The sequence below is a fragment of the Pseudorasbora parva genome, chromosome 2 (assembly GCF_024679245.1).
Source record: "Pseudorasbora parva isolate DD20220531a chromosome 2, ASM2467924v1, whole genome shotgun sequence".
NCBI classification, from domain to species: domain Eukaryota; kingdom Metazoa; phylum Chordata; class Actinopteri; order Cypriniformes; family Gobionidae; genus Pseudorasbora; species Pseudorasbora parva.
This window is the reverse complement of record NC_090173.1, coordinates 7,513,312-7,533,375: the sequence shown is the minus strand read 5'-3', so window position 1 is coordinate 7,533,375 and position 20,064 is coordinate 7,513,312. Positions and strand designations below refer to the sequence as shown.

Here is a 20,064-nt window from a genome sequence, read left to right as displayed (position 1 = left end):
GCGTTCATCCCCATCCTCATCACCACCACACTATGTACATTATTATACAAAAAATGTACATTATGGTCACTGGGGTGGTACCCTAAGGTACAAAACTGAAGGTACTAATACGCACTCTTAAAGTACTAATATGTACCATTAGCAAGTAAGGTACAAAGATGTACCTTTTCATTTTTGTTCCTTAGGGTACCACTCCAATGGTAGGCTCTGCAACTTTCTTCATCTTCAGGCAGGAACTGCAAGCATCCGCTACCCTCCGGATTCGGACTATGGATGGAGCCTACACCAAAGAACTTTATCATTTCATTCATTTCATACTACTTGTATACAAACTGTAAATAAATCCTATTCAAATGTTTTTCTCGGCTCCTGAGTCTTTCGGGTAGAAATATACACTATATCACTTATTAACAACAAAACATACGTCCTGGGTATTTTGGCACTGTAAATAAATTTCACCTTCCACAAAAGTGCTTCTGTGGAGTGTGCCATCATTTATTTTCATCTTTCACGGACACTCACTACGTTCCCCAGTGGGCTAACTAGCTGAACTGGTAATAGGTGAGGGTTTTGTGATTGAATGTTATGTAAGTTACATTTCTTGTTAAGTATAGAATTAATGATTTTAAAAAATAAAATGCTGAATTCTGGAGACAATTTTTACTCAGTATTGTCTGTGATTAAGAAAAATATCCTGTTAATAATAAAAACATTGTGCACTGAAAACATGCAATACATATTCTGATGTTACTAGTTACTCCAAAAAAACTTTCTCATTAGATTAAACAAAAGTCTAAGTAGTTTAGTACAAAAGATATTGTAGTAGCATTGTAGAGTGGAGTCAAACAGCATTGGAAGACTTTCCTTTTGTTCCAACATCTGTTGTCTTAAGTGGAGATCATTTAATCCTCAAAGTAATTTCAGACTGTAAAGATCTAAAACTTTGAATATTTACTTGTCCAACGAAAATTACACTTACAGTCTTGTTCAAAATAATAGCAGTACAATGTGACTAACCAGAATAATCAAGGTTTTTCGTATATTTTTTATTGCTACGTGGCAAACAAGTTACCAGTAGGTTCAGTAGATTCTCAGAAAACAAACAAGACCCAGCATTCATGATATGCACGCTCTTAAGGCTGTGCAATTGGGCAATTAGTTGAATTAGTTGAAAGGGGTGTGTTAAAAAAAATAGCAGTGTGGCATTCAATCACTGAGGTCATCAATTTTGTGAAGAAACAGGTGTGAATCAGGTGGCCCCTATTTAAGGATGAAGCCAACACTTGTTGAACATGCATTTGAAAGCTGAGGAAAATGGGTCGTTCAAGACATTGTTCAGAAGAACAGCGTACTTTGATTAAAAAGTTGATTAGAGAGGGGAAAACCTATAAAGAGGTGCAAAAAATGATAGGCTGTTCAGCTAAAATGATCTCCAATGCCTTAAAATGGAGAGCAAAACCAGAGAGACGTGGAAGAAAACGGAAGACAACCATCAAAATGGATAGAAGAATAACCAGAATGGCAAAGGCTCAGCCAATGATCACCTCCAGGATGATCAAAGGCAGTCTGGAGTTACCTGTAAGTACTGTGACAGTTAGAAGACGTCTGTGTGAAGCTAATCTATTTTCAAGAATCCCCCGCAAAGTCCCTCTGTTAAAAAAAAGGCATGTGCAGAAGAGGTTACAATTTGCCAAAGAACACATCAACTGGCCTAAAGAGAAATGGAGGAACATTTTGTGGACTGATGAGAGTAAAATTGTTCTCTTTGGGTCCAAGGGCCACAGGCAGTTTGTGAGACGACCCCCAAACTCTAAATTCAAGCCACAGTACACAGTGAAGACAGTGAAGCATGGAGGTGCAAGCATCATGATATGGGCATGTTTCTCCTACTATGGTGTTGGGCCTATTTATCGCATACCAGGGATCATGGATCAGTTTGCATATGTTAAAATACTTGAAGAGGTCATGTTGCCCTATGCTGAAGAGGACATGCCCTTGAAATGGTTGTTTCAACAAGACAATGACCCAAAACACACTAGTAAACGGGCAAAGTCTTGGTTCCAAACCAACAAAATTAATGTTATGGAGTGGCCAGCCCAATCTCCAGACCTTAATCCAATTGAGAACTTGTGGGGTGATATCAAAAATGCTGTTTCTGAAGCAAAACCAAGAAATGTGAATGAATTGTGGAATGTTGTTAAAGAATCATGGAGTGGAATAACAGCTGAGAGGTGCCACAAGTTGGTTGACTCCATGCCACACAGATGTCAAGCAGTTTTAAAAAACTGTGGTCATACAACTAAATATTAGTTTAGTGATTCACAGGATTGCTAAATCCCAGAAAAAAAAAAATGTTTGTACAAAATAGTTTTGAGTTTGTACAGTCAAAGGTAGACACTGCTATTTTTTTGAACACACCCCTTTCAACTAATTGCCCAATTGCACAGCCTTAAGAGCGTGCATATCATGAATGCTGGGTCTTGTTTGTTTTCTGAGAATCTACTGAACCTACTGGTAACTTGTTTGCCACGTAGCAATAAAAAATATACTAAAAACCTTGATTATTCTGGTTAGTCACATTGTACTGCTATTATTTTGAACAAGACTGTATATATTTAGCAGACTCTTTTATCCAATTCGACTTGCAAATGAGGAACTAAATGTATTTATCCAAACTCTCGAAAGCATCCTGTTTAGAGTATTTTTTCCACTCATCTGGGATCTTACCCTGTCCCTCAAATGTTTTACTGTAGTGTTTTTCCAGATCTTTCTGGAATCTGCACACAAACCACTTCCAGTAGGGCAGCTCAGAGAGATCAGGGGTGATGCTCCACTTTGCATAATCTTCTCCTGCTGTTCTGTAATCTCTCCAGAGGACTTTTTGTGATTCATTGGGATAAAAATATAGATTGCTGTTTGCTACGGCTGATGTGCAGATATGGGCAGACAGGTTTTCTGTATTTGAGTAATATATTCCACTCAGTCCAATAACACGATGAAATGAAACACTGTGGTCTCCATCATGGTTTTCTATAGTGTTGGTGCAGATGGCGTAACAGAATGGACACTGAACCCAACAACACTGGCAGAAGTGATCAATCAGAATCTCTCCTGGCCTGAACTTATAGTCCAGATTTCCTGGGAAAGTTTCTTTGTTGAATCTACTGCAGATGTCTGACATTATAGCAGGAAGTTCTTGTCTTATCACATCTTCTAGGAGGTTGAAATCATCAACATCATCATGCTTCACTCCTCTGAGGTCTTTTTCAGAGAAGATCAGCACATCTGAGAGCTGCTGTGTGAAACTCTTCAACCACAAACCAGCATCTCCACTGTTCTCTTGAACATGTTCAGTAGATTCACATGCTACGTCCATGATCTTCTGCTGCAGGAGTTTAATGTTTTTCTTCATCTTTGGTAAAACACTGACACTGAACTTATCAGTGATGTACTGACTGACTTCATCTCTGATGAAACTCTTGAAGTGATCTCTGGGATTATCAATGTACTCCATGAATTTGTCAAAGTCCTCCTGTTCTGCCAGTGTCTTCAGGATGTGTTTCTCCAGATTTGATCTGTTTCCATTTAGTGATTCACAGTTTGATCTCATTTCATCTGTCAGATTTCTGGCAGTCTTCTTGTAGAGACTCTGCTCAATGGGCTCTTTCAGTTTCTGACAGATGATCTCTCCAATGATGGCGGCTGATGCGGCTCCATGACAGTATTTCTGGAAAATACTATAGTACTCTATTCGCTTCCTCTCCAAATAGAGAACAGGATCATTGGCTTCCTTGAACAGTCTGTGTTGGTCAGTGATCATCTTGTTTGCTCTTTTACAGATGGAAATAACCAAATACATAAAGAATTCATTCTTGAACTTATATTTCACAGATCCTTCCTGATGTTCTGTTATTCTCTTCTGGATGTAACCTGTGAGTTTTTGAATGCTACTGATGTTGTAGCCCATCTTTGAAATGTTGAATGACTGAATCATTTTGTCTGTCTGCTGAGCAACATCTGTGACTAATGATCTTATTTGGGCATCATTCTCTGGAGACAAAGTTTGAGCAGATCCAGGTGTTCCTTTAACTGTTCGGCAAGCATCCTTTACACCATCTCTCAACTCTTTTTTTGTGGACCTTTTGAAAATAACATATTCAGAAAAACTCAATACATTAAAAATGTTGTATTCACTGGTCTCTTTTCTTTGGTCTTCAGGGAGACATCCCTGACGGATGTCACTGAGAAGCCTTTTTACATCTCTTATTATGTCAATGTCTTTGATTCGAGGAATGTCTGTGATGATCTTCTTTACATACTGTTCCCAAAACAAATCAAACTCTTTCTTCAGGGTTTCCGCATCATTTGCTTTGTCTTTGAGTTTCAAGGCAAGTCTTTTGCTCTTTTCAAAGAGAGCGTTTTCATGATGTGTCTTCTGAGCATCAATCATTTTCTTCAGATCTCGCTGCTGAAGAATCTCATTTAGTTTCCTCTTTGTTTCTCTCACAATGTTTTCCTGAACATCTTTTATTTTGATTTCAAAAGATGTTTTCCACTGAATCAGTATATCTTTATCTCTGTCCTTCTCAAAGAATTCAGACATTGATTTCTCCACTTCTTCACTTGTCATGTTCAGTTCTCTTTGAAGATCAGTTTCCTCGACCTCATGAATTGCTTCATTTTCTATTTTGTTGTGTAGTTTGTTCTCAATTTCCATCATGGCACTGCGAAGACTCCAGGACCACTTGCTGTATTCTGTCTCCAGTTTCTTGTAGGCTGAAATTTCCAGAGAATTTATGAAGCTGAAGACGAATCGTTCCTTCAGTAAAGCCTCCCAGAGATCTTTAATACGGTCTTTTAAATGTGTCAGCATAATTTTATCTCTTTTTGCTGCATGAGACATAATAGTTTTCTTTAGTTCTTGAATATTCTCACAGTAGTTTGGGTTTGGTGGTGCCATCGGTGGGTTTCCCTCCCAGAGATGAGCAAAATACTTCACATCATTCTGTGCATCAAATCTAATGACATCACTGAAACATCCTGCATCATAGACTTCCTCTTCAGCAGCAAGTTTTGTCATCTCATCCAGTGTCTCCTGAAGTCTTCTCCTTCCCTCCTTAGTTTTTTCTCCAGCTGTAACGTCTGAGACGTTCTGATGCACAAACACACATCTTGGATTCAGCTTGACCTTCTTCATCCTCATGAAGCCCTGAACAACAATCTGAAGAATGTTCTGCATCTCAGATGGGTTTTCTCCAAAGATGTTGATCAAGGTCAGATTTGCAAGGCCAACAGCAAATGTGGCCAATTCATTGTCATGATGTCTTGTTGATCTTCCAGGCAGTTCTAGAGCACGAAGACCCTCAGTATCAACAACCAGTATATAGTCAAAGTTCATCTGTGTTTTCATCTCATCTGACAGTCTGACCAGCTGCATGAAAGCTCCTCTGGTGCACCTGCCAGCACTGACGGCAAACTGGAGTCCAAACATGGCATTGAGCATGGTGGATTTCCCAGAGCTCTGAAGCCCTAAAACTGACAGCACAAAGACCCTCTGGTCTCCCAGTTTCTGGATGAGTTGATCTAGAACAGTAGAGATCCAGACTAGAGGAACATGAGCAGCATCTCCATCCATCAGCTCCAGAGGAAATCCAGAGATCATCATCTCTACTGCAAGACTCGGGAGAGAAGAGAAGTCAAACTGCAGGTCTTTCTTGTTCTTCTTTACAGATGAACACGATTCATAGATCTGACCGATCTCCCTCATGATGTGCTCCAAACCAAAAGCTGCAGCTTGAAGATCCTCAGATATTCTCTCAAGTTCAGTTTGTTCAGCTTTGAGTTGTTCAGATTCATCATGATTCTCTTTAAGTCTTACAACTGTTGACCACTTTTCATCATATTTGTTATGAATAGCAGAAAGTTCAGCAGAGATATATTCATCCAGGTATATTTCGAGCAAATACAGAAAATAAATATTTTTATTTGAAGCATCTGAGTTAATTTCTTTAATGAAGAACTTCATGAACTCACTGATGTCAGATTCATGCTGCTGTTCACGGATTCTCTTCATTTCTGTTTGTTTTCTACTGATGTCCATTTCTAGTTCATTTCCTTGAGGTCGATGTAGTTCTTTGTTCTTCTGACTCCACTGATGCCACAGTTTCCCCTGATGAGGCAGAAATGATTCTTTGATTTCTGTCAGATCTTTCTTCTCCAGTAAACTCATCATCTGCTGTGCTGCTTCTCTTCCTCTTCTGCAGTCATCATCATCTTCCTCATCTACTCTGATGTCTGAGTGTTTGGACACATCTTCAAGTCTGAAAGTGGAAGATGATTCGGAGATACAATCATTTATTGCTCTTCTGAGTTCTTCAGATACTTCCGACTGGTTTCTGTCTTTCAAACCAATCTTGAATTTCCCTTTCTTCATCTTATTTAGTGCAAATTCATCTTCAGTAAAAAGAAAAATGAGTGGCTTTCTGTTAGTGTACAGTTTTTGGATTATTGCAGCACTTTTGTCATTCCTGTCCAGTCGTGGTAGAAGAACAACATTGACTGAGGCCATTTCAGTGAGGATCTGCAGCTGTTTCTCATGGTCTCCAGCATCACCGTGTAGATTACAGAACGCAACACAGTCAGTGAATTTATCCGTGTTTTTCCCAGAGGGGCAGAACCAGGCGATCTCCACCACCCCATCCATCAGGACTCTGGTTCTGCTGCTGCCTGGGCAGTTCCTGTGGAAAAACGTGTTGTGTTTCTCATTGATCAGACTGTTCATCAGCTGAGACTTGGATGAAGACACAGAGCCAAACCTGAAGAAAGACACCATTGGAGTTTCTGCCCTGTAGATCGGCTGGGTTTGACTGATGATTTTATTGTTGGTGTTTCTCATCTTCCAGCTCTTGTTGATTTGTCTGAATGTCCAGAGAGGAAACTCAATCTGTTGTGTGTCTGGATCAGGAACAAGTAGAGGCAGAGCGTACTGACACTGGGACAGTTTAGTGACCATCAGCTGCTTCAGGAATCCATCAGCACAATGAAACACGGCCATCTGAACATCCATCGGGTGAATGCAATCAGATTGGCTTGTTCCTTTGTTAGATAAAGATTTAAAAATATCATCAAAACTATCACCCTCATTGTCAGAGTTTTCATCTCTTTGTTGTGTATTATCCTGTTCTTTGTCCTTATTAATATTTATGTATCTTGCTCTGAAGTCCATCATTAGTAGTCTTTGTAGGAAAATCTGAATTAGCTCCTGTTCAGCACAAGAGTCATTGGATTTTAATGAATGTTCATTTATCTGAAGAAAATCTGCAGCCCTCAGTTTGTGTGGCCTGCCTTCAAGATGAAGTCTGTGAAATAGTTTATTTATTTTAGTATCTTCCTGTTGTAGGCATTGATCTGGTCTGAATCTTGTTTCCAAGTCTTTGTTTTTTCCCTGTAAAATAAATAAACAACATATATGTTGATGAGTGCTTTTAACTAACTGTACAATGCAATCAGTCTGACCATTACATTTGTGAATGTTGCATTTTGTACAAAAAGCTCAATGAAGCAAATCTTATTTGTTCTGTACTCTTATTGTTTTCTATACTGTATTTTTTCTCAATTGCTTACACAGTAGAATCCATTCTTTTAACCAAACATTGAAAACAGTAACTATAAACACTATTGATGCATTTCAGTTTCACAAAATACCTTTAGCATTTGAATCAGGTTTTTCAGAGCATTTGAGCTTTACAACATAATACTATTATGTATTATAGCAAGTGTAATAATTTTTTTTTAACAATTGCTGGATAAATGGCTTATTACAAGTGTCATTTGAAGAAAATTTCAGCTTATTTTGAAGAAACAGTCAAAAAAAAAGTTTGTTTTTGAACACCATTAAATTTCTAAATTTAACTTAGATTAGATTTAAAAGATTTTTTTATTTTAATTTCCAAGTTGAAATAAAATGTTAAAATGTACAAGGAAATCACTATAAAGAAACAGTGGACAAGTGCAAAGTGTAAAATAAAATAAAACAAATACAATTTATAATATATGCATTAAAGATGTTTGTCTAAAGGTTTGGTTTGTTTTGCATTTTATTTTTTGTTTTTAGTTTGTTTTCTTGGTAGCACTTTACAATACGGTTGCACTAATATGCATTCATTCATGCTTAACTAATGCACAGATAATCATGAGTTAATGTGTTACTAATGGTGAACTAACCCATTTATTAATGATTATCAGCAACTAATGAAGATTCATCATGATTAATAGATTAAAGGGGTACTTCAGCGCTGGGAAGATGAATCTGTATTTAAACTGGGTCATTAATGTAGTAGAAATGTGAAATTATTTTTGAATTTGGTGCTTTCTAGACTGAGAAAAGACAGAAAATGTATTTTTGTGTCATGGGGATGAAAGACTACAATTCCCAGAATGCTCCGCTGCCCTCTGAGGCCATTCCCAAAGCCACCGCTACTGGATTACAGAGACTGAGTTGGAGTAAGAGAACAGACATTACAATTAAAAACTGAATGTGTGTTCAATATAACACTCGAGTCGCTGCGTGAGTCTCACAGCACTAACTCAGATTAGGAGTCAGATTACATTTAACGTCATAAATGAGCTGAAGAGCTATTGTGATGAGAGATGAGGAAATCGTGACTACACTTGATGGATACATTCACAACGCGAGTTCAGTCTGGCGCGTTTCAGTTCATGCCTTTGGAAGCTTAACTTTTATAGAAATTAAGTTGAGATGTTAAAACACTTACATTGTAGCCTGACAAGCCAGAGCCACATCAAGATGTTTGGTCTGGAAACTCTCCATTGACAGCTCAATCTGAGGGGCGGATAAACGGTTGTCTTTCAAACTCCCTCTGCACGCGATAGGATAGCGCTACAACCAACCAGAGCAACGAAGGTGAAGCAGAGCTCGCTGACAGATTAAACATTCGCCGTATCCGGTCGGCTAAACTCCGAACACATCTTCCCTTTTTAAGAATGACTTCAGTGCCGCTCTTTGTTCTTTTCTCAGAAAAAAGCTTAACTCCAAGTCTTCCAGAGTCGCGGCCAAAGCTGATTCGAAAGACCGCCGTTCGCCAGTTTCTGTGTTTACTAGAAGCACGCAAACGCAACTCTGCCGTCGTCATTATGGCCCCACCCACCGACTCTATACACGATGTGATTGGCCCGGCAAGAGTGAGGGGAATACAGCTCAGAAGGGTATTGAGAGTTGCTAGACGACACTCGCGGGCAGATTAAATTTGCTGCCGCTAGGGTGCGTCTAGATATCTAGGCTACTTACATTGCTCAGCATCTGTTTAAATGAGTGCCTGTAGCGGAGCTGAGCTCTGAGTGTGATCTCCATCCCCCATGTGCGGGTTCAAAACATGTGGAAATGGCTCCCTCTGCTGGCTGTAGTCTTTAGCCTTTGGCCAAACATTCCTCCTATGACGTAAATATCGTCAATTTGCGTCAGGAGAGGAATTTTTCCAGAAATAAAATGCATGAATATCTTGTCTCAGGGAGATATGAGGGGGGAAAGTGCAATCATTTGAATATACTCCAGGGTTTCTACTGATACAAAGCCATATGCTAATCGCTGAAGTAACCCTTTAAGTAATCATTAAATTGTTATTAATTAAATGTCATATGGTATTCATTTCTTAATAACATATTATATTAACTAATAATTTAAATTAATGTGTTAATTAGCACAATGGGTCGAAGTCTCGCATATTTTAGCTTCCAGTTGTCTGCTTTAATTAATCATTAGCTAATGATTTATAAAGGTATCATTATGTTATGACTTTACTTGTTGGGGCACATGACTATTAACTAATTGATGTCGTCTTTTGGCTTGGCTTGCTCAGTTGGGGACACTAAAAATAGGATTAAAGTTATTCAACTTATTATACAAATAAAATGTATGAATTAGGTCTTATTTAATTCTATAAACTATAATACTGATCTGCCAACATTGTTGCTATATGATAAATTAAAATAAGCTGATAACATCACTGTTTTCTCCAGTACGACTGTACAGCCAAATCTAATTTTGTCACAATATTATCCTGTTTGACACTGTGAAGCTGCTTTGACACAATCGTGATTGTAAAAGCGCTATATAAATAAAGTTGATTGATTGATTGATTGATTGATTGATTGATTGATTGATTGATTGATTGATTGATTGATTGATTGATTGATTGATTGATTGATTGATTGATGAAGTAATATGTAATTGTAGTTATGGGTTTTGAGTTCATTTTGAATTAGTTAATAGTTCATATTTCACTTAACGTTTTTATAGTTTGTTGTCCCTATAATCATAATAATTTAGACACTTTCTTACTAATATCCTCAGAGATGACAATACCCTGCTTCTTTTTGTTTATCTATATCACCCACTTGATTTGTACCAATTTATTGTTGTCTCCTTATTATTATTATTATTTTTATATTCAGACCTGAGAAGCATTTTTTGTTCAATAACACATTTATCTTGAAAATTATAAAAGGTTAAATTATAAAATAGGGTAGTAGCTGGTTTTATCAATTTAGCCAGTATTTAATATGCACTCACGGCATGTGTTTCTCCAGTCTCTGATGTTGGAGTGTCCTCCATTCTTTCTTTATTGACTGTGGGTTCTGAACAACCATCCGCTTTAAGAAAACAGAAACAAAACACACGCAATTTAAGAGAAAGCCCTTTAGATATAACATTGAGCTTGTGTATGGTTTACGTGTACTATAGTATATTTGTTTCAATAATTGTAAGGTTATTAAATACTGAATCAGCACAATAGCATCAGAGAAAATACACATCAGAAAAAACATGTGCAATATCAGGAAACTAAATCTGTGTTCTCACCACTTTCACGTTCACTGTTTGTCAGCTCTTCTCTCTGTTTTAACACTGTATTGAGCATCTCTCCAGTGTAGCGCTGCTGCTTGTTCTTATTGAACAGACGCTCAATCTCTTTCATCAGGTCTATGATCTCTGATTGGTTGTTCATCTTCTTGTTGCAGGTCTGATATCTTCCTCCACATTTCTCCAGCAGCTGCTTCAGATCAGGATCTTTTATATCTTTTATAGCGTCACGCTCTTCTTTTCTCTCGTAGGTGAAGAGAATCATCACAAACTGAAGAACTTTGTCTCCAAACACTCTCTGAAGCCATTCAAGGCCCATCTTATCAGCATCTGTTAACTGACCCAGTCGCACAACAAAGAAGAAGGCATGGATTTCATTTTCTTTCACAAGTTGATCAATGAGATGATCCTCAAGATCAGTCTCATGTAAATCAATCATGTTGATCAAGGAGACGTGACGCTCTGCTATCTCCCTCTCTAAAGGAACAATCCTGGATGTTCCTGCCTGTTTACAGCATGGCTTTTCTTCTCCAAGCAGAATGTTTTCAGGATCAAACTGGAGAGATGCAGAGTCTCCAAACAGAACAACAGTCAGACCTAAATGAAGAACAACAAAATCCCACAATAAATAACCTGATCAGTGCTGCAAAGTATCGTATATCTTCAGTGTTACACTTTTCTGTTTCTGTCAAATCATTTAATTTTCTTACTGTCAAGGCGATCCAATTCTGGACTATTGGCAACTGCAAAACAAACACAACACACACGCGCATGCACACACACACACACACACACACACACACACACACACACACACACACACACACACACACACACACACACACACACACACACACACACACACACACACATTATGTAATGAAATAAAGCAGTACAATCAATTTAAGTAAAAAAAGACTTGTTTTTTTTTCATGTAGATACTTACACATGGGCGGGGGTATTTCCATGCTGTTGTTTCTTCTGAGAGAAGTCTGAACAGCTGCTGCAAAGCAAAACGCATTAAAACAAAGCTTTAGACAGATGTTAACTCATTATAACACGTTGAGTAGGAATGCAATGTTAAATATGTAATCAAATTATTTTATATGAATTACATATTTCTGCATTGCCACAATTTATATTTTAATGTAGAAAGTTAAACATTCTTATTCAAATGTCCCATTTTTGTTTTTAACAAATCATAAAGTTAAGAAATATTACCAAAATGTAGTTATTGAACAACACATAAAACAATCTGTGGACCCTTGAAATCTGCTTGGTTATCATATGCAGTTGTCACTCTCAATAATAACTGAAGTGTGTGAGCATATTTAACACCATACTGACTGCAATCATATTCTGCAGCTGAATGTGGCCAAGATCCCATTAGGAGAGCTGATGAAGAACGTTTCTGCAGACTTTACTCACGTCGTTCGCTTTCCCTGTTGGCCATTGTGTCGTCCACTGATTCCATCAGTGTCTTAATTCAGTGCTGGATAAACACACTTGGCATCTGAGCTTCATGTGAGATGTTTCACTCTTCAATGTCCTCCTGGACATTCACGCAGAACAATGTTTGGCTCTACAAAAAAAAAAAAAGTAAGCATTAGAGAAGTGACACGAGAAGCACAGCAATAGATGTTGAAATACAGAAAAATTGTCTATACAGCTTGGTTTTATGCTCTCATATATAAGGAGCAATTATATTTTGCCCTACGGTGAATTTTTAGGCTGTTGTTTTAGGCTGTGCTTTCTGTTTGTAGACAACCATGAACCACTGAGCCACTGCCGCCCCAAAACATCTAGATTAAACACATCCTTAGATTATCCCAAGATGACCTGTCAGTTTGATCCAGTCTGCATCTTGACCTGATATTAGATTTACAATCAGACTTACAAGATCACAATACGGTTCTCTACAACCAACCCCCCTAAAAAAAAGGAAAAGGAAAAAAAAAGACCCTTCAACACAGACGCTTGTGGTCAACAGATTTCAACAACTAGCTAAGGCCGTATAACAAAGAGCCCAACAATGAGAATCTGTTAGTGATATAGGATTTATGGCTTAATTGCACTGAAAAGACTTAAAGGAAACACATCAAATCTATACAATTTAGCTCAATCCAAATGAAAATAGGCTCAGATTGAAAGGGCTAGTTTAGACCTGAAATAATTCAATTAATAGGACACAAACATGTAAATGTTTAAATCCAACTAGCCAGATTGCAAGCTACCATTGAAACAATGTTAAATCAATGTTAATGTGTCAATGTTAACTGCATTGAATAAATATCACTTTTGCACCTCCAATTAATGTTGAAAAAATGTTTGTAATCAAATGTAATGGCATTGAATCAATGTTACAATGTGATGATGGTTCAACATCGTGCAGAAAATGACTTGAGCCACAGAACAGAAGCTCTTATTAAGAATTAACAGAGGTTTAGATCTTGATATTTTATTGAAACATAAATACTCTAAATACTCTAAAAATCAACATAAAGAATGTCTGATCTGTGGCAAGAAAGTATTGTTGGTGAATATAATCTAGTACTAACAAATAACCACTTTTGATTAGTGGTAATATTAGTGAATTATTGTACTTTATGATGCTAAAAACTAGATCACCTGATCGTCTGTTTCTAGCATTCTTTGCAATCAAGCAAACACTGTTATAAAGTCCACAAACTCACATATAAAGCCAAGAATCAAACTGCCCAACTAAAGGAAACACTGATCACCATAATGGTGACTTTATTTGTCAGGGTTCTGTCACTTCGGTCTAGCTTTCTCTTGGTTTGGTGACAGAGTCCTGACACTCCTGTATTTTGTCTTGTCTTGTGTGAGCACGCAGCTTTGAGCATGCTCGAGCTGCGTGCTCTTCTGTCCCTGTCATTTTTCTGTGTGGTGTTCGGGTCCCAGCACTTCTGTCTAGTTGGGTTTCGGTTTTGTGTTGGGATTCGGACATTCATGCTCCTTGTGTTTTGTCTTCTGTTGTGAGTGCACAGAATGAGCATTCGCTCATTCTTGTGCACTCTGTGTTGTTGTGTGTGTGTGCGCTGTCCTGTCTGTGTTTTGTGTTGTGTAGCATGCAGCTGGTGTTTTACTTGCTGCATGCTTTCGTGTTGTCATGTTTCGTGTGAACGTGCAGTTTATGAGTTTTCATTAACTGCATGTTCATGTCATGTTTGGTGTGAGCACATGTTCATGTGTTTCTTTGTCCCATGTGCTCTCATGTCAATTGTCTAACCCCACCCACCTTGTTTCCTGATTATTGGTTCATTTGCCCCACCTGTCTTCTCCCATTACCCTCGGTTGTTTGCTCCCCATTTAATGTCCTTGTGTTTGCAGTCCTGTGCTGGATCGTCGTCAAACCTTCCTCATGTTTCCCTGCTCCTGAAGTCAAGTCGAGTCAAGCCAAGCCAAGAAAAGTCAAGTCTTGTTTTTCCCCCTCGGGGTTGTTTTTGTTTGTCTTGTTTTGTTTGATTTTTATAATAAAGAGCCCATTCTTCCTGCAATTGAGTCCTCGCTCCTTTTCCACTCTACAAACCCTGACATTATTATTTTCAATAAATCATCAACATCTAAACCTTTGTTAATCCCAATAAGAGAAAAGAGAAAAACTAACATTAAACTTTAAAAAACAGTTCAACTAAAGCAAACACTGATCTCCATAATGGTGACTTTATTATTTTCAGTAAATCATCATCTAAACCTCTGTTGATTCTCAATAAGAGCTTCTGTGTTCGTCTGACAGAAATAAAGTCAGTCTGGTCAGTAATGTGTGAAGCTGGTAATGCTGTTTGAGGAGTTGTTTAATCCTCCTCTGATGAGATCTTCAGAGATTTAATCTCTTCTTTATCTTCAGTTGATTTCATCGAAGGCTGTGGCTGAAGTCAGCTGTAGTTCTTAGTTCATTTTCCTCCAGCTCAGGCTTTGTTTCTATGATTAGCTACTTTATTCTACTTTGGTTTAGTAAGTGTTATTTCACTCAGTTTCTGGGGTGAAATAACTTCTGCTTCTGTCGCCAGTTTCTCACTAATTTTTTGCTTAAACCAAATTTTTTCAAAAAGAGTTTTCTTTTCTACACTGTACAACAGCCAGTTTAAACTGACTCACAGGGACATGATTGCGGTGGCACTACGCATGCGCTTAAAGTTTTATTCAGAAAATGTATGTGAATTGGATGGCACTGTTAAACAGAACATCTGAAATCGGATTAGATTCATTCTGACCAATAAAAATTAGTGCATGTTAACATACCCTGTGAGACTTCTGTTGTCAGTCAGACTAATTCTGCACTAATTCTATTGCTCTCCCCTTTTTTGTAAGTTGCTTTGGATAAAAACGTCTGCTAAATGATTAAATGTTAAATGTAAAATGACTACAACCAGTAATGATTTCAGCTGTTTCTGTCAAGGTCTGTCTACAATGTAAATGAGCTGCTTTATGATTTTCTCATCAATAACATTGTGCTCATACTGTAACTGAGCCTGGTTTTCCACTACTGTCACATGATGGAGTTTTGGTCCCTGCCACTATCATCTTTGGCTTGATAACAACACATTTAAATTGATTTAAAGGCGCCTTTCAGGACAGTCAAGGACATTATACAAACAAGATATAAAATAAACAAGATATAAAATATAAAGCAAAAAAAAACAAGTCAACTTACACGTCAATCAATCTAACATATCATTAAAAGCTAATCTAAACAGATGTGTTTTTATCTGAACTTTAAATTGGGAAATTGAATCCAACTGTCGAATGTGTAATGGTAAGAGTTCCATAACAGTGAAGGTGTGTCGGCATTTCGTTGTAGGCCGTGGATTCAAGGAACAGTGATTAACTTTTTGCACGCATTCCAGTCCACCGCCGTCTTCATTTCAAAATTACATTTTGTTTATTAAACACAAAAAGTTCCATCTCAAAAGCATTTGTAAATTCGTTTAAAAAATAAAAAAAAACCTGTGAAAAACCACCATCCTAAAATCCAAACATTAGTTCTATGTCACTTCCCATCCTGCCCATACGCAGTGACATGTAGCTTGCGCACCTGACAGGTGTCCGTAATAATAAACTTGATGAATAATAAACAAATGGCTACAACAGAAGGCATAAAGACAAGTAATAACTGGTGAAATCTATCAATTTAACTTTAACTTGAAACTATTGACTGAGAACATTAAATAACTTAATTTACTGATATTGTATTGAAATTGTAATTACATGTATACGTCATACATGAAGGAATATATCTATATGTGAATTTCGAGAATGAATTTAAGCAAACTGCACATTAAGCACTATAAGCATTGATTTGACTTTATGATGTGTAATTTTAACTACACCATGTGATCCAATGAACCAGTAGAACAGGTTATGGCAGGTGTTTTTTCATGTTAGTGTAGTTTGGAATGGCATGCTGTTTAAAACACAACTAAAAGTAACATTTAACTGAATACATTTTGCATTTAATTAATCAACCTTACACCCAAGGACATTTTTTGTTAGAATTGTCAATTCAGCTAATTTTACTATTTGTAAAAATAAATAAAAAATATCAATATAAAAAAATAAAGTCATTATACCATTTTAGACAATATGTGTATTTATAATGAACTAAACTCTTGTTATATGGTAAACTTTTATATATTTACATAAAACGTTTTACATTTAAGACATTAATAAAATGTTTTACATAATAAGACATTACATTACATTAAAAATGCTGTAAGGAAAGAAGTTACCTGCGTTTCGAGGTGTTGTTGAATCTCTTTATGAACAAGGAAGAAGTTTCTCGGTGGACAGGAGGGTGGAGTCGGTGAACTTCAGATGTTTTTCTTTCCACTGGTATGTGAAAGATTCTGCAAAACAAGACATTTACAAAAAGTGTTTCTGCACAGGGGGGAGGGGATGGCATTAAAATAACACAAGACCAGATAAGATAAATATCAAATAAATATATAATAAGTCAATTTCAGAACTTCTAGAGCCCTATTCAGATGGTGTTTGTTTCTCACGTGGAAGTCCGTAAAAATAAATTTGCATGCCACCTCAGTGGTAAAACTTGTGCATTCGGATGTGATTTATTCACGGTGGAGGAGCGAGTGGTCAATAGCATGATTGTCTATGCTGTAAATCAAATGTCATATGCTCGGTATAATAAGAATAACTGCATATTTAATTTAATAACATGACAATAATATCCTAATTATTATTTAAATCTGTTTAAAAACAGAAAGATATTGTCAGGGAAGATGAAAGGAGTGAGGGCTCAGTGATTCAGATGAAACGGGGTTTAATGAAAATAAAATAAGACAAATAAAATCTTCCCCTAGGGGTGGCGTGGCGTATCACACAAAACATGACATGCAGCCAGTGAAAAACACACCGTTCATCTTTACATCGGTGACAGAACCCTGACAGATATACATGCACATTATAGCAAAATGGCTTTCTGTCATGTATTTTATCCCAAAATAAAGGATGTCATTTTATACCACATGGAAATGAGCAAAAGAAAGTAAATACACACTGTAAAAAAAGAAAAGTTGACATAACTTAAAATTGTACGGCAACTTGCTGCACTGCGTTTTTGAGTTTACAAAGTAGTTCACTCGACTCCATTAGTGAATTTGCATGTCTCCCAATTTAAGATCTTTTGTTCAGCTGACTAAGATTTTAGAGGGTTTTTTTTGTTGATTTTTTTTTTTTTGTATTTTTTTTTTTTTTTTAGTGTTTTCTTTAGTTGAGCAGTTTGATGACTTTTTAATGCTAGTGCTTCTCTGGCTGCTGAATAAGAATTTAATCATTGTGTAGTAGTTTAATTCACTGATTTATTGACTGAGTTTAATATGAGCAATATACTATTACCTTTGTTTTATTATGATGCTAGAAAAGATCCAGCACGGTTTTAATCAGAAAAGCAGAATAAGATTTAAAACCGATTGTACATTCAGCACTTTGTTGCAACTTGTATGCTTGTTAACTTGCAATTACAAATCAAATTTACAATTGCTACTAAGTTGGTCCAACAATTGGTAAACCAACTTCTTTTCACTGGTTAAGACAACTTTTTTGCATTTAATTGTCCTGTTAACTAAAACTTAATCATTAGACTAACTTTTTGTGAGTTGGATTTTTTACAGTGCAGCCTTTTATTTACATGTGGTAATCTTAATGCTGTCTTTATTTTAACATATATAATTACTGCCATAATAACGGCCCATTTCAAATGAACAGGCTTTTCTTCTGTTTATTTATTTTTTATTTTTTTGATTAAATATATTGCCCTTGTAAATATTTTCCAGTATTTCAGTAATAGAAGTCTGGATCTTTAAAAATGTGCAACCGTATGGTGCACTGCAGGGGTCAAAAGGAATACAAACAGTGAATTATATTAATATATATAGTAATATATTCTTAAAAACTCGGAGATGTGGATTCGGACCATACATGGTGTTTGTCTAAAAACAGGATGGTAGGAGACAAAACACATTCTGGATTTGGACGGCAATAAAATGACTAGCCCCGTAAATGTTAAAAATACCTTATGACCCCACAAGAAACAATTACCGTCAGAATAGGGCTTAGGGGTGCACAATACAATCCCAAGTGTTAAATTAACACCACTCTGTGTTTATATGGGATCCACCAGCAGGGTGTTAAACTGAAGCAGCAGTGTTAGAGCTAATTAAAAACTTACGTGATTAATTACTAATGATTGTTTAATTATTGAAGACACCGGATGATAACAAGGAGAACCAATGAAGGACAGAGAAACGCAAGAACTACGACTGACTTCAGCCACAGCCTTCGATGAAATCAACTGAAGATAAAGAAGAGATTAAATCTCTGAAGATCTCATCAGAGGAGGATTAAACACCTCCTCAAACAGCATTACCAGCGTCACACATTACTGACCAGACTGACTTTATTTCTTACTGAGAATCAACAGAGGTTTAGATGATGATTTAATGAAAATAATAAAGTCACCATTATGGAGATCAGTGTTTGCTTTAGTTGAACTGTTTTTTAATGTTAGTTTTTCTCTGGCCGCTGTAACTGAGTTTGTTCACTCTTCAAACAGAGTATGCGTGCCGTGAACCTGGGGCCTGTGAAGACATGTCTCAACATGTAGGGTTGTAGCCATTTTAACCTTCTCGAGATAAGATGAACACCCCCCACCTTAATTGTTTTTTCCAGACTATAGATGGCGCAAAATCTCCCTCAGCATTTTTGACAAACGGCTTTGTTATTTTTAAATGTCATTTAATATTTACAGTTTTTTTCAGTCGCTAACAAGCACTTACCCATACTTCAGATAATTTTTCTAAACTCTTAACACAGACTTACACCTACAAAACACAATTGGCCAAATGGATAATTTTATTCTCAATAACACATTTTGTTAAATATACACTAACTCTTCATTTCAAAACAGAACACATCTTTCTCTGCACACACTAACTTTACCAAAACACTGGAAATCTGACTCAAAATGGAATTATTCTGTCAAAGAATAACACTTGTTTTCACTTCACAAGGTACATGCAGTCAATTAAAGTATACCAGGTTTCAAAATTCTGGCTATTGTTAACATTACAAAGACTGCATAGACTTTTATGTTTCAATTTTACAGGTATTTGCATGCAAAACATGCAATCCTCCGTTTTGCACTAAATATCTTGGTTGGGAACTGTATGTCCACATGTACAGTAATGTTCACATTCAAAAGCATTCTAGTAAAAAACAAATCAGTTTTTTTTTTTTACTTTACTATTTACTACAGGAGATAAAGAAGATACAACGTATGTTAGAACAGAAAAAAGTTTTACAGTATTGCTTACAGTGAACAAAATTAACACACAAGAACATTTTGAACAAAGAAAAAAATAAGCACAAAATTACTGTATCTAATCTCTGCGATCTACAGGGATAGGCCATGTTTTCATCAACATCACATCTGATATTATCGATGCAGGTCGATGCACCTGGGATAAGACCACTTGGTATGTCGGATCCACTCTTAGCAATTACAAACTGTGATGTCCCTGCAGCCAGCATCCATGGCTTCAAGGAGGGACATCTGGTCATGTGGCTGATGGTCATAAACCTTCCATCTCCATGCACAAAAGATCTCCTCTATGGGGTTGAGGAAAGGTAGGGCTCCTTGACTCTCTCAC

General features: G+C 36.8%; 1 protein-coding gene across 1 annotated transcript; it reads right to left on the bottom strand.

Annotated features, from left to right (window-relative positions):
- Positions 1-2,629: 2,629 nt before the first annotated feature.
- On the bottom strand, positions 2,630-11,638 carry LOC137048408 (interferon-induced very large GTPase 1-like; the record flags this gene model as incomplete). The annotated part of the gene is made up of 5 exons (XM_067426566.1): positions 2,630-7,412; positions 10,306-10,325; positions 10,589-10,635; positions 10,877-11,473; positions 11,587-11,638. Coding segments are annotated over 5 exons (5,472 nt in total), but the record flags the coding sequence as incomplete, so codon positions are not given.
- Between the last annotated feature and the right edge of the window lie 8,426 nt (positions 11,639-20,064).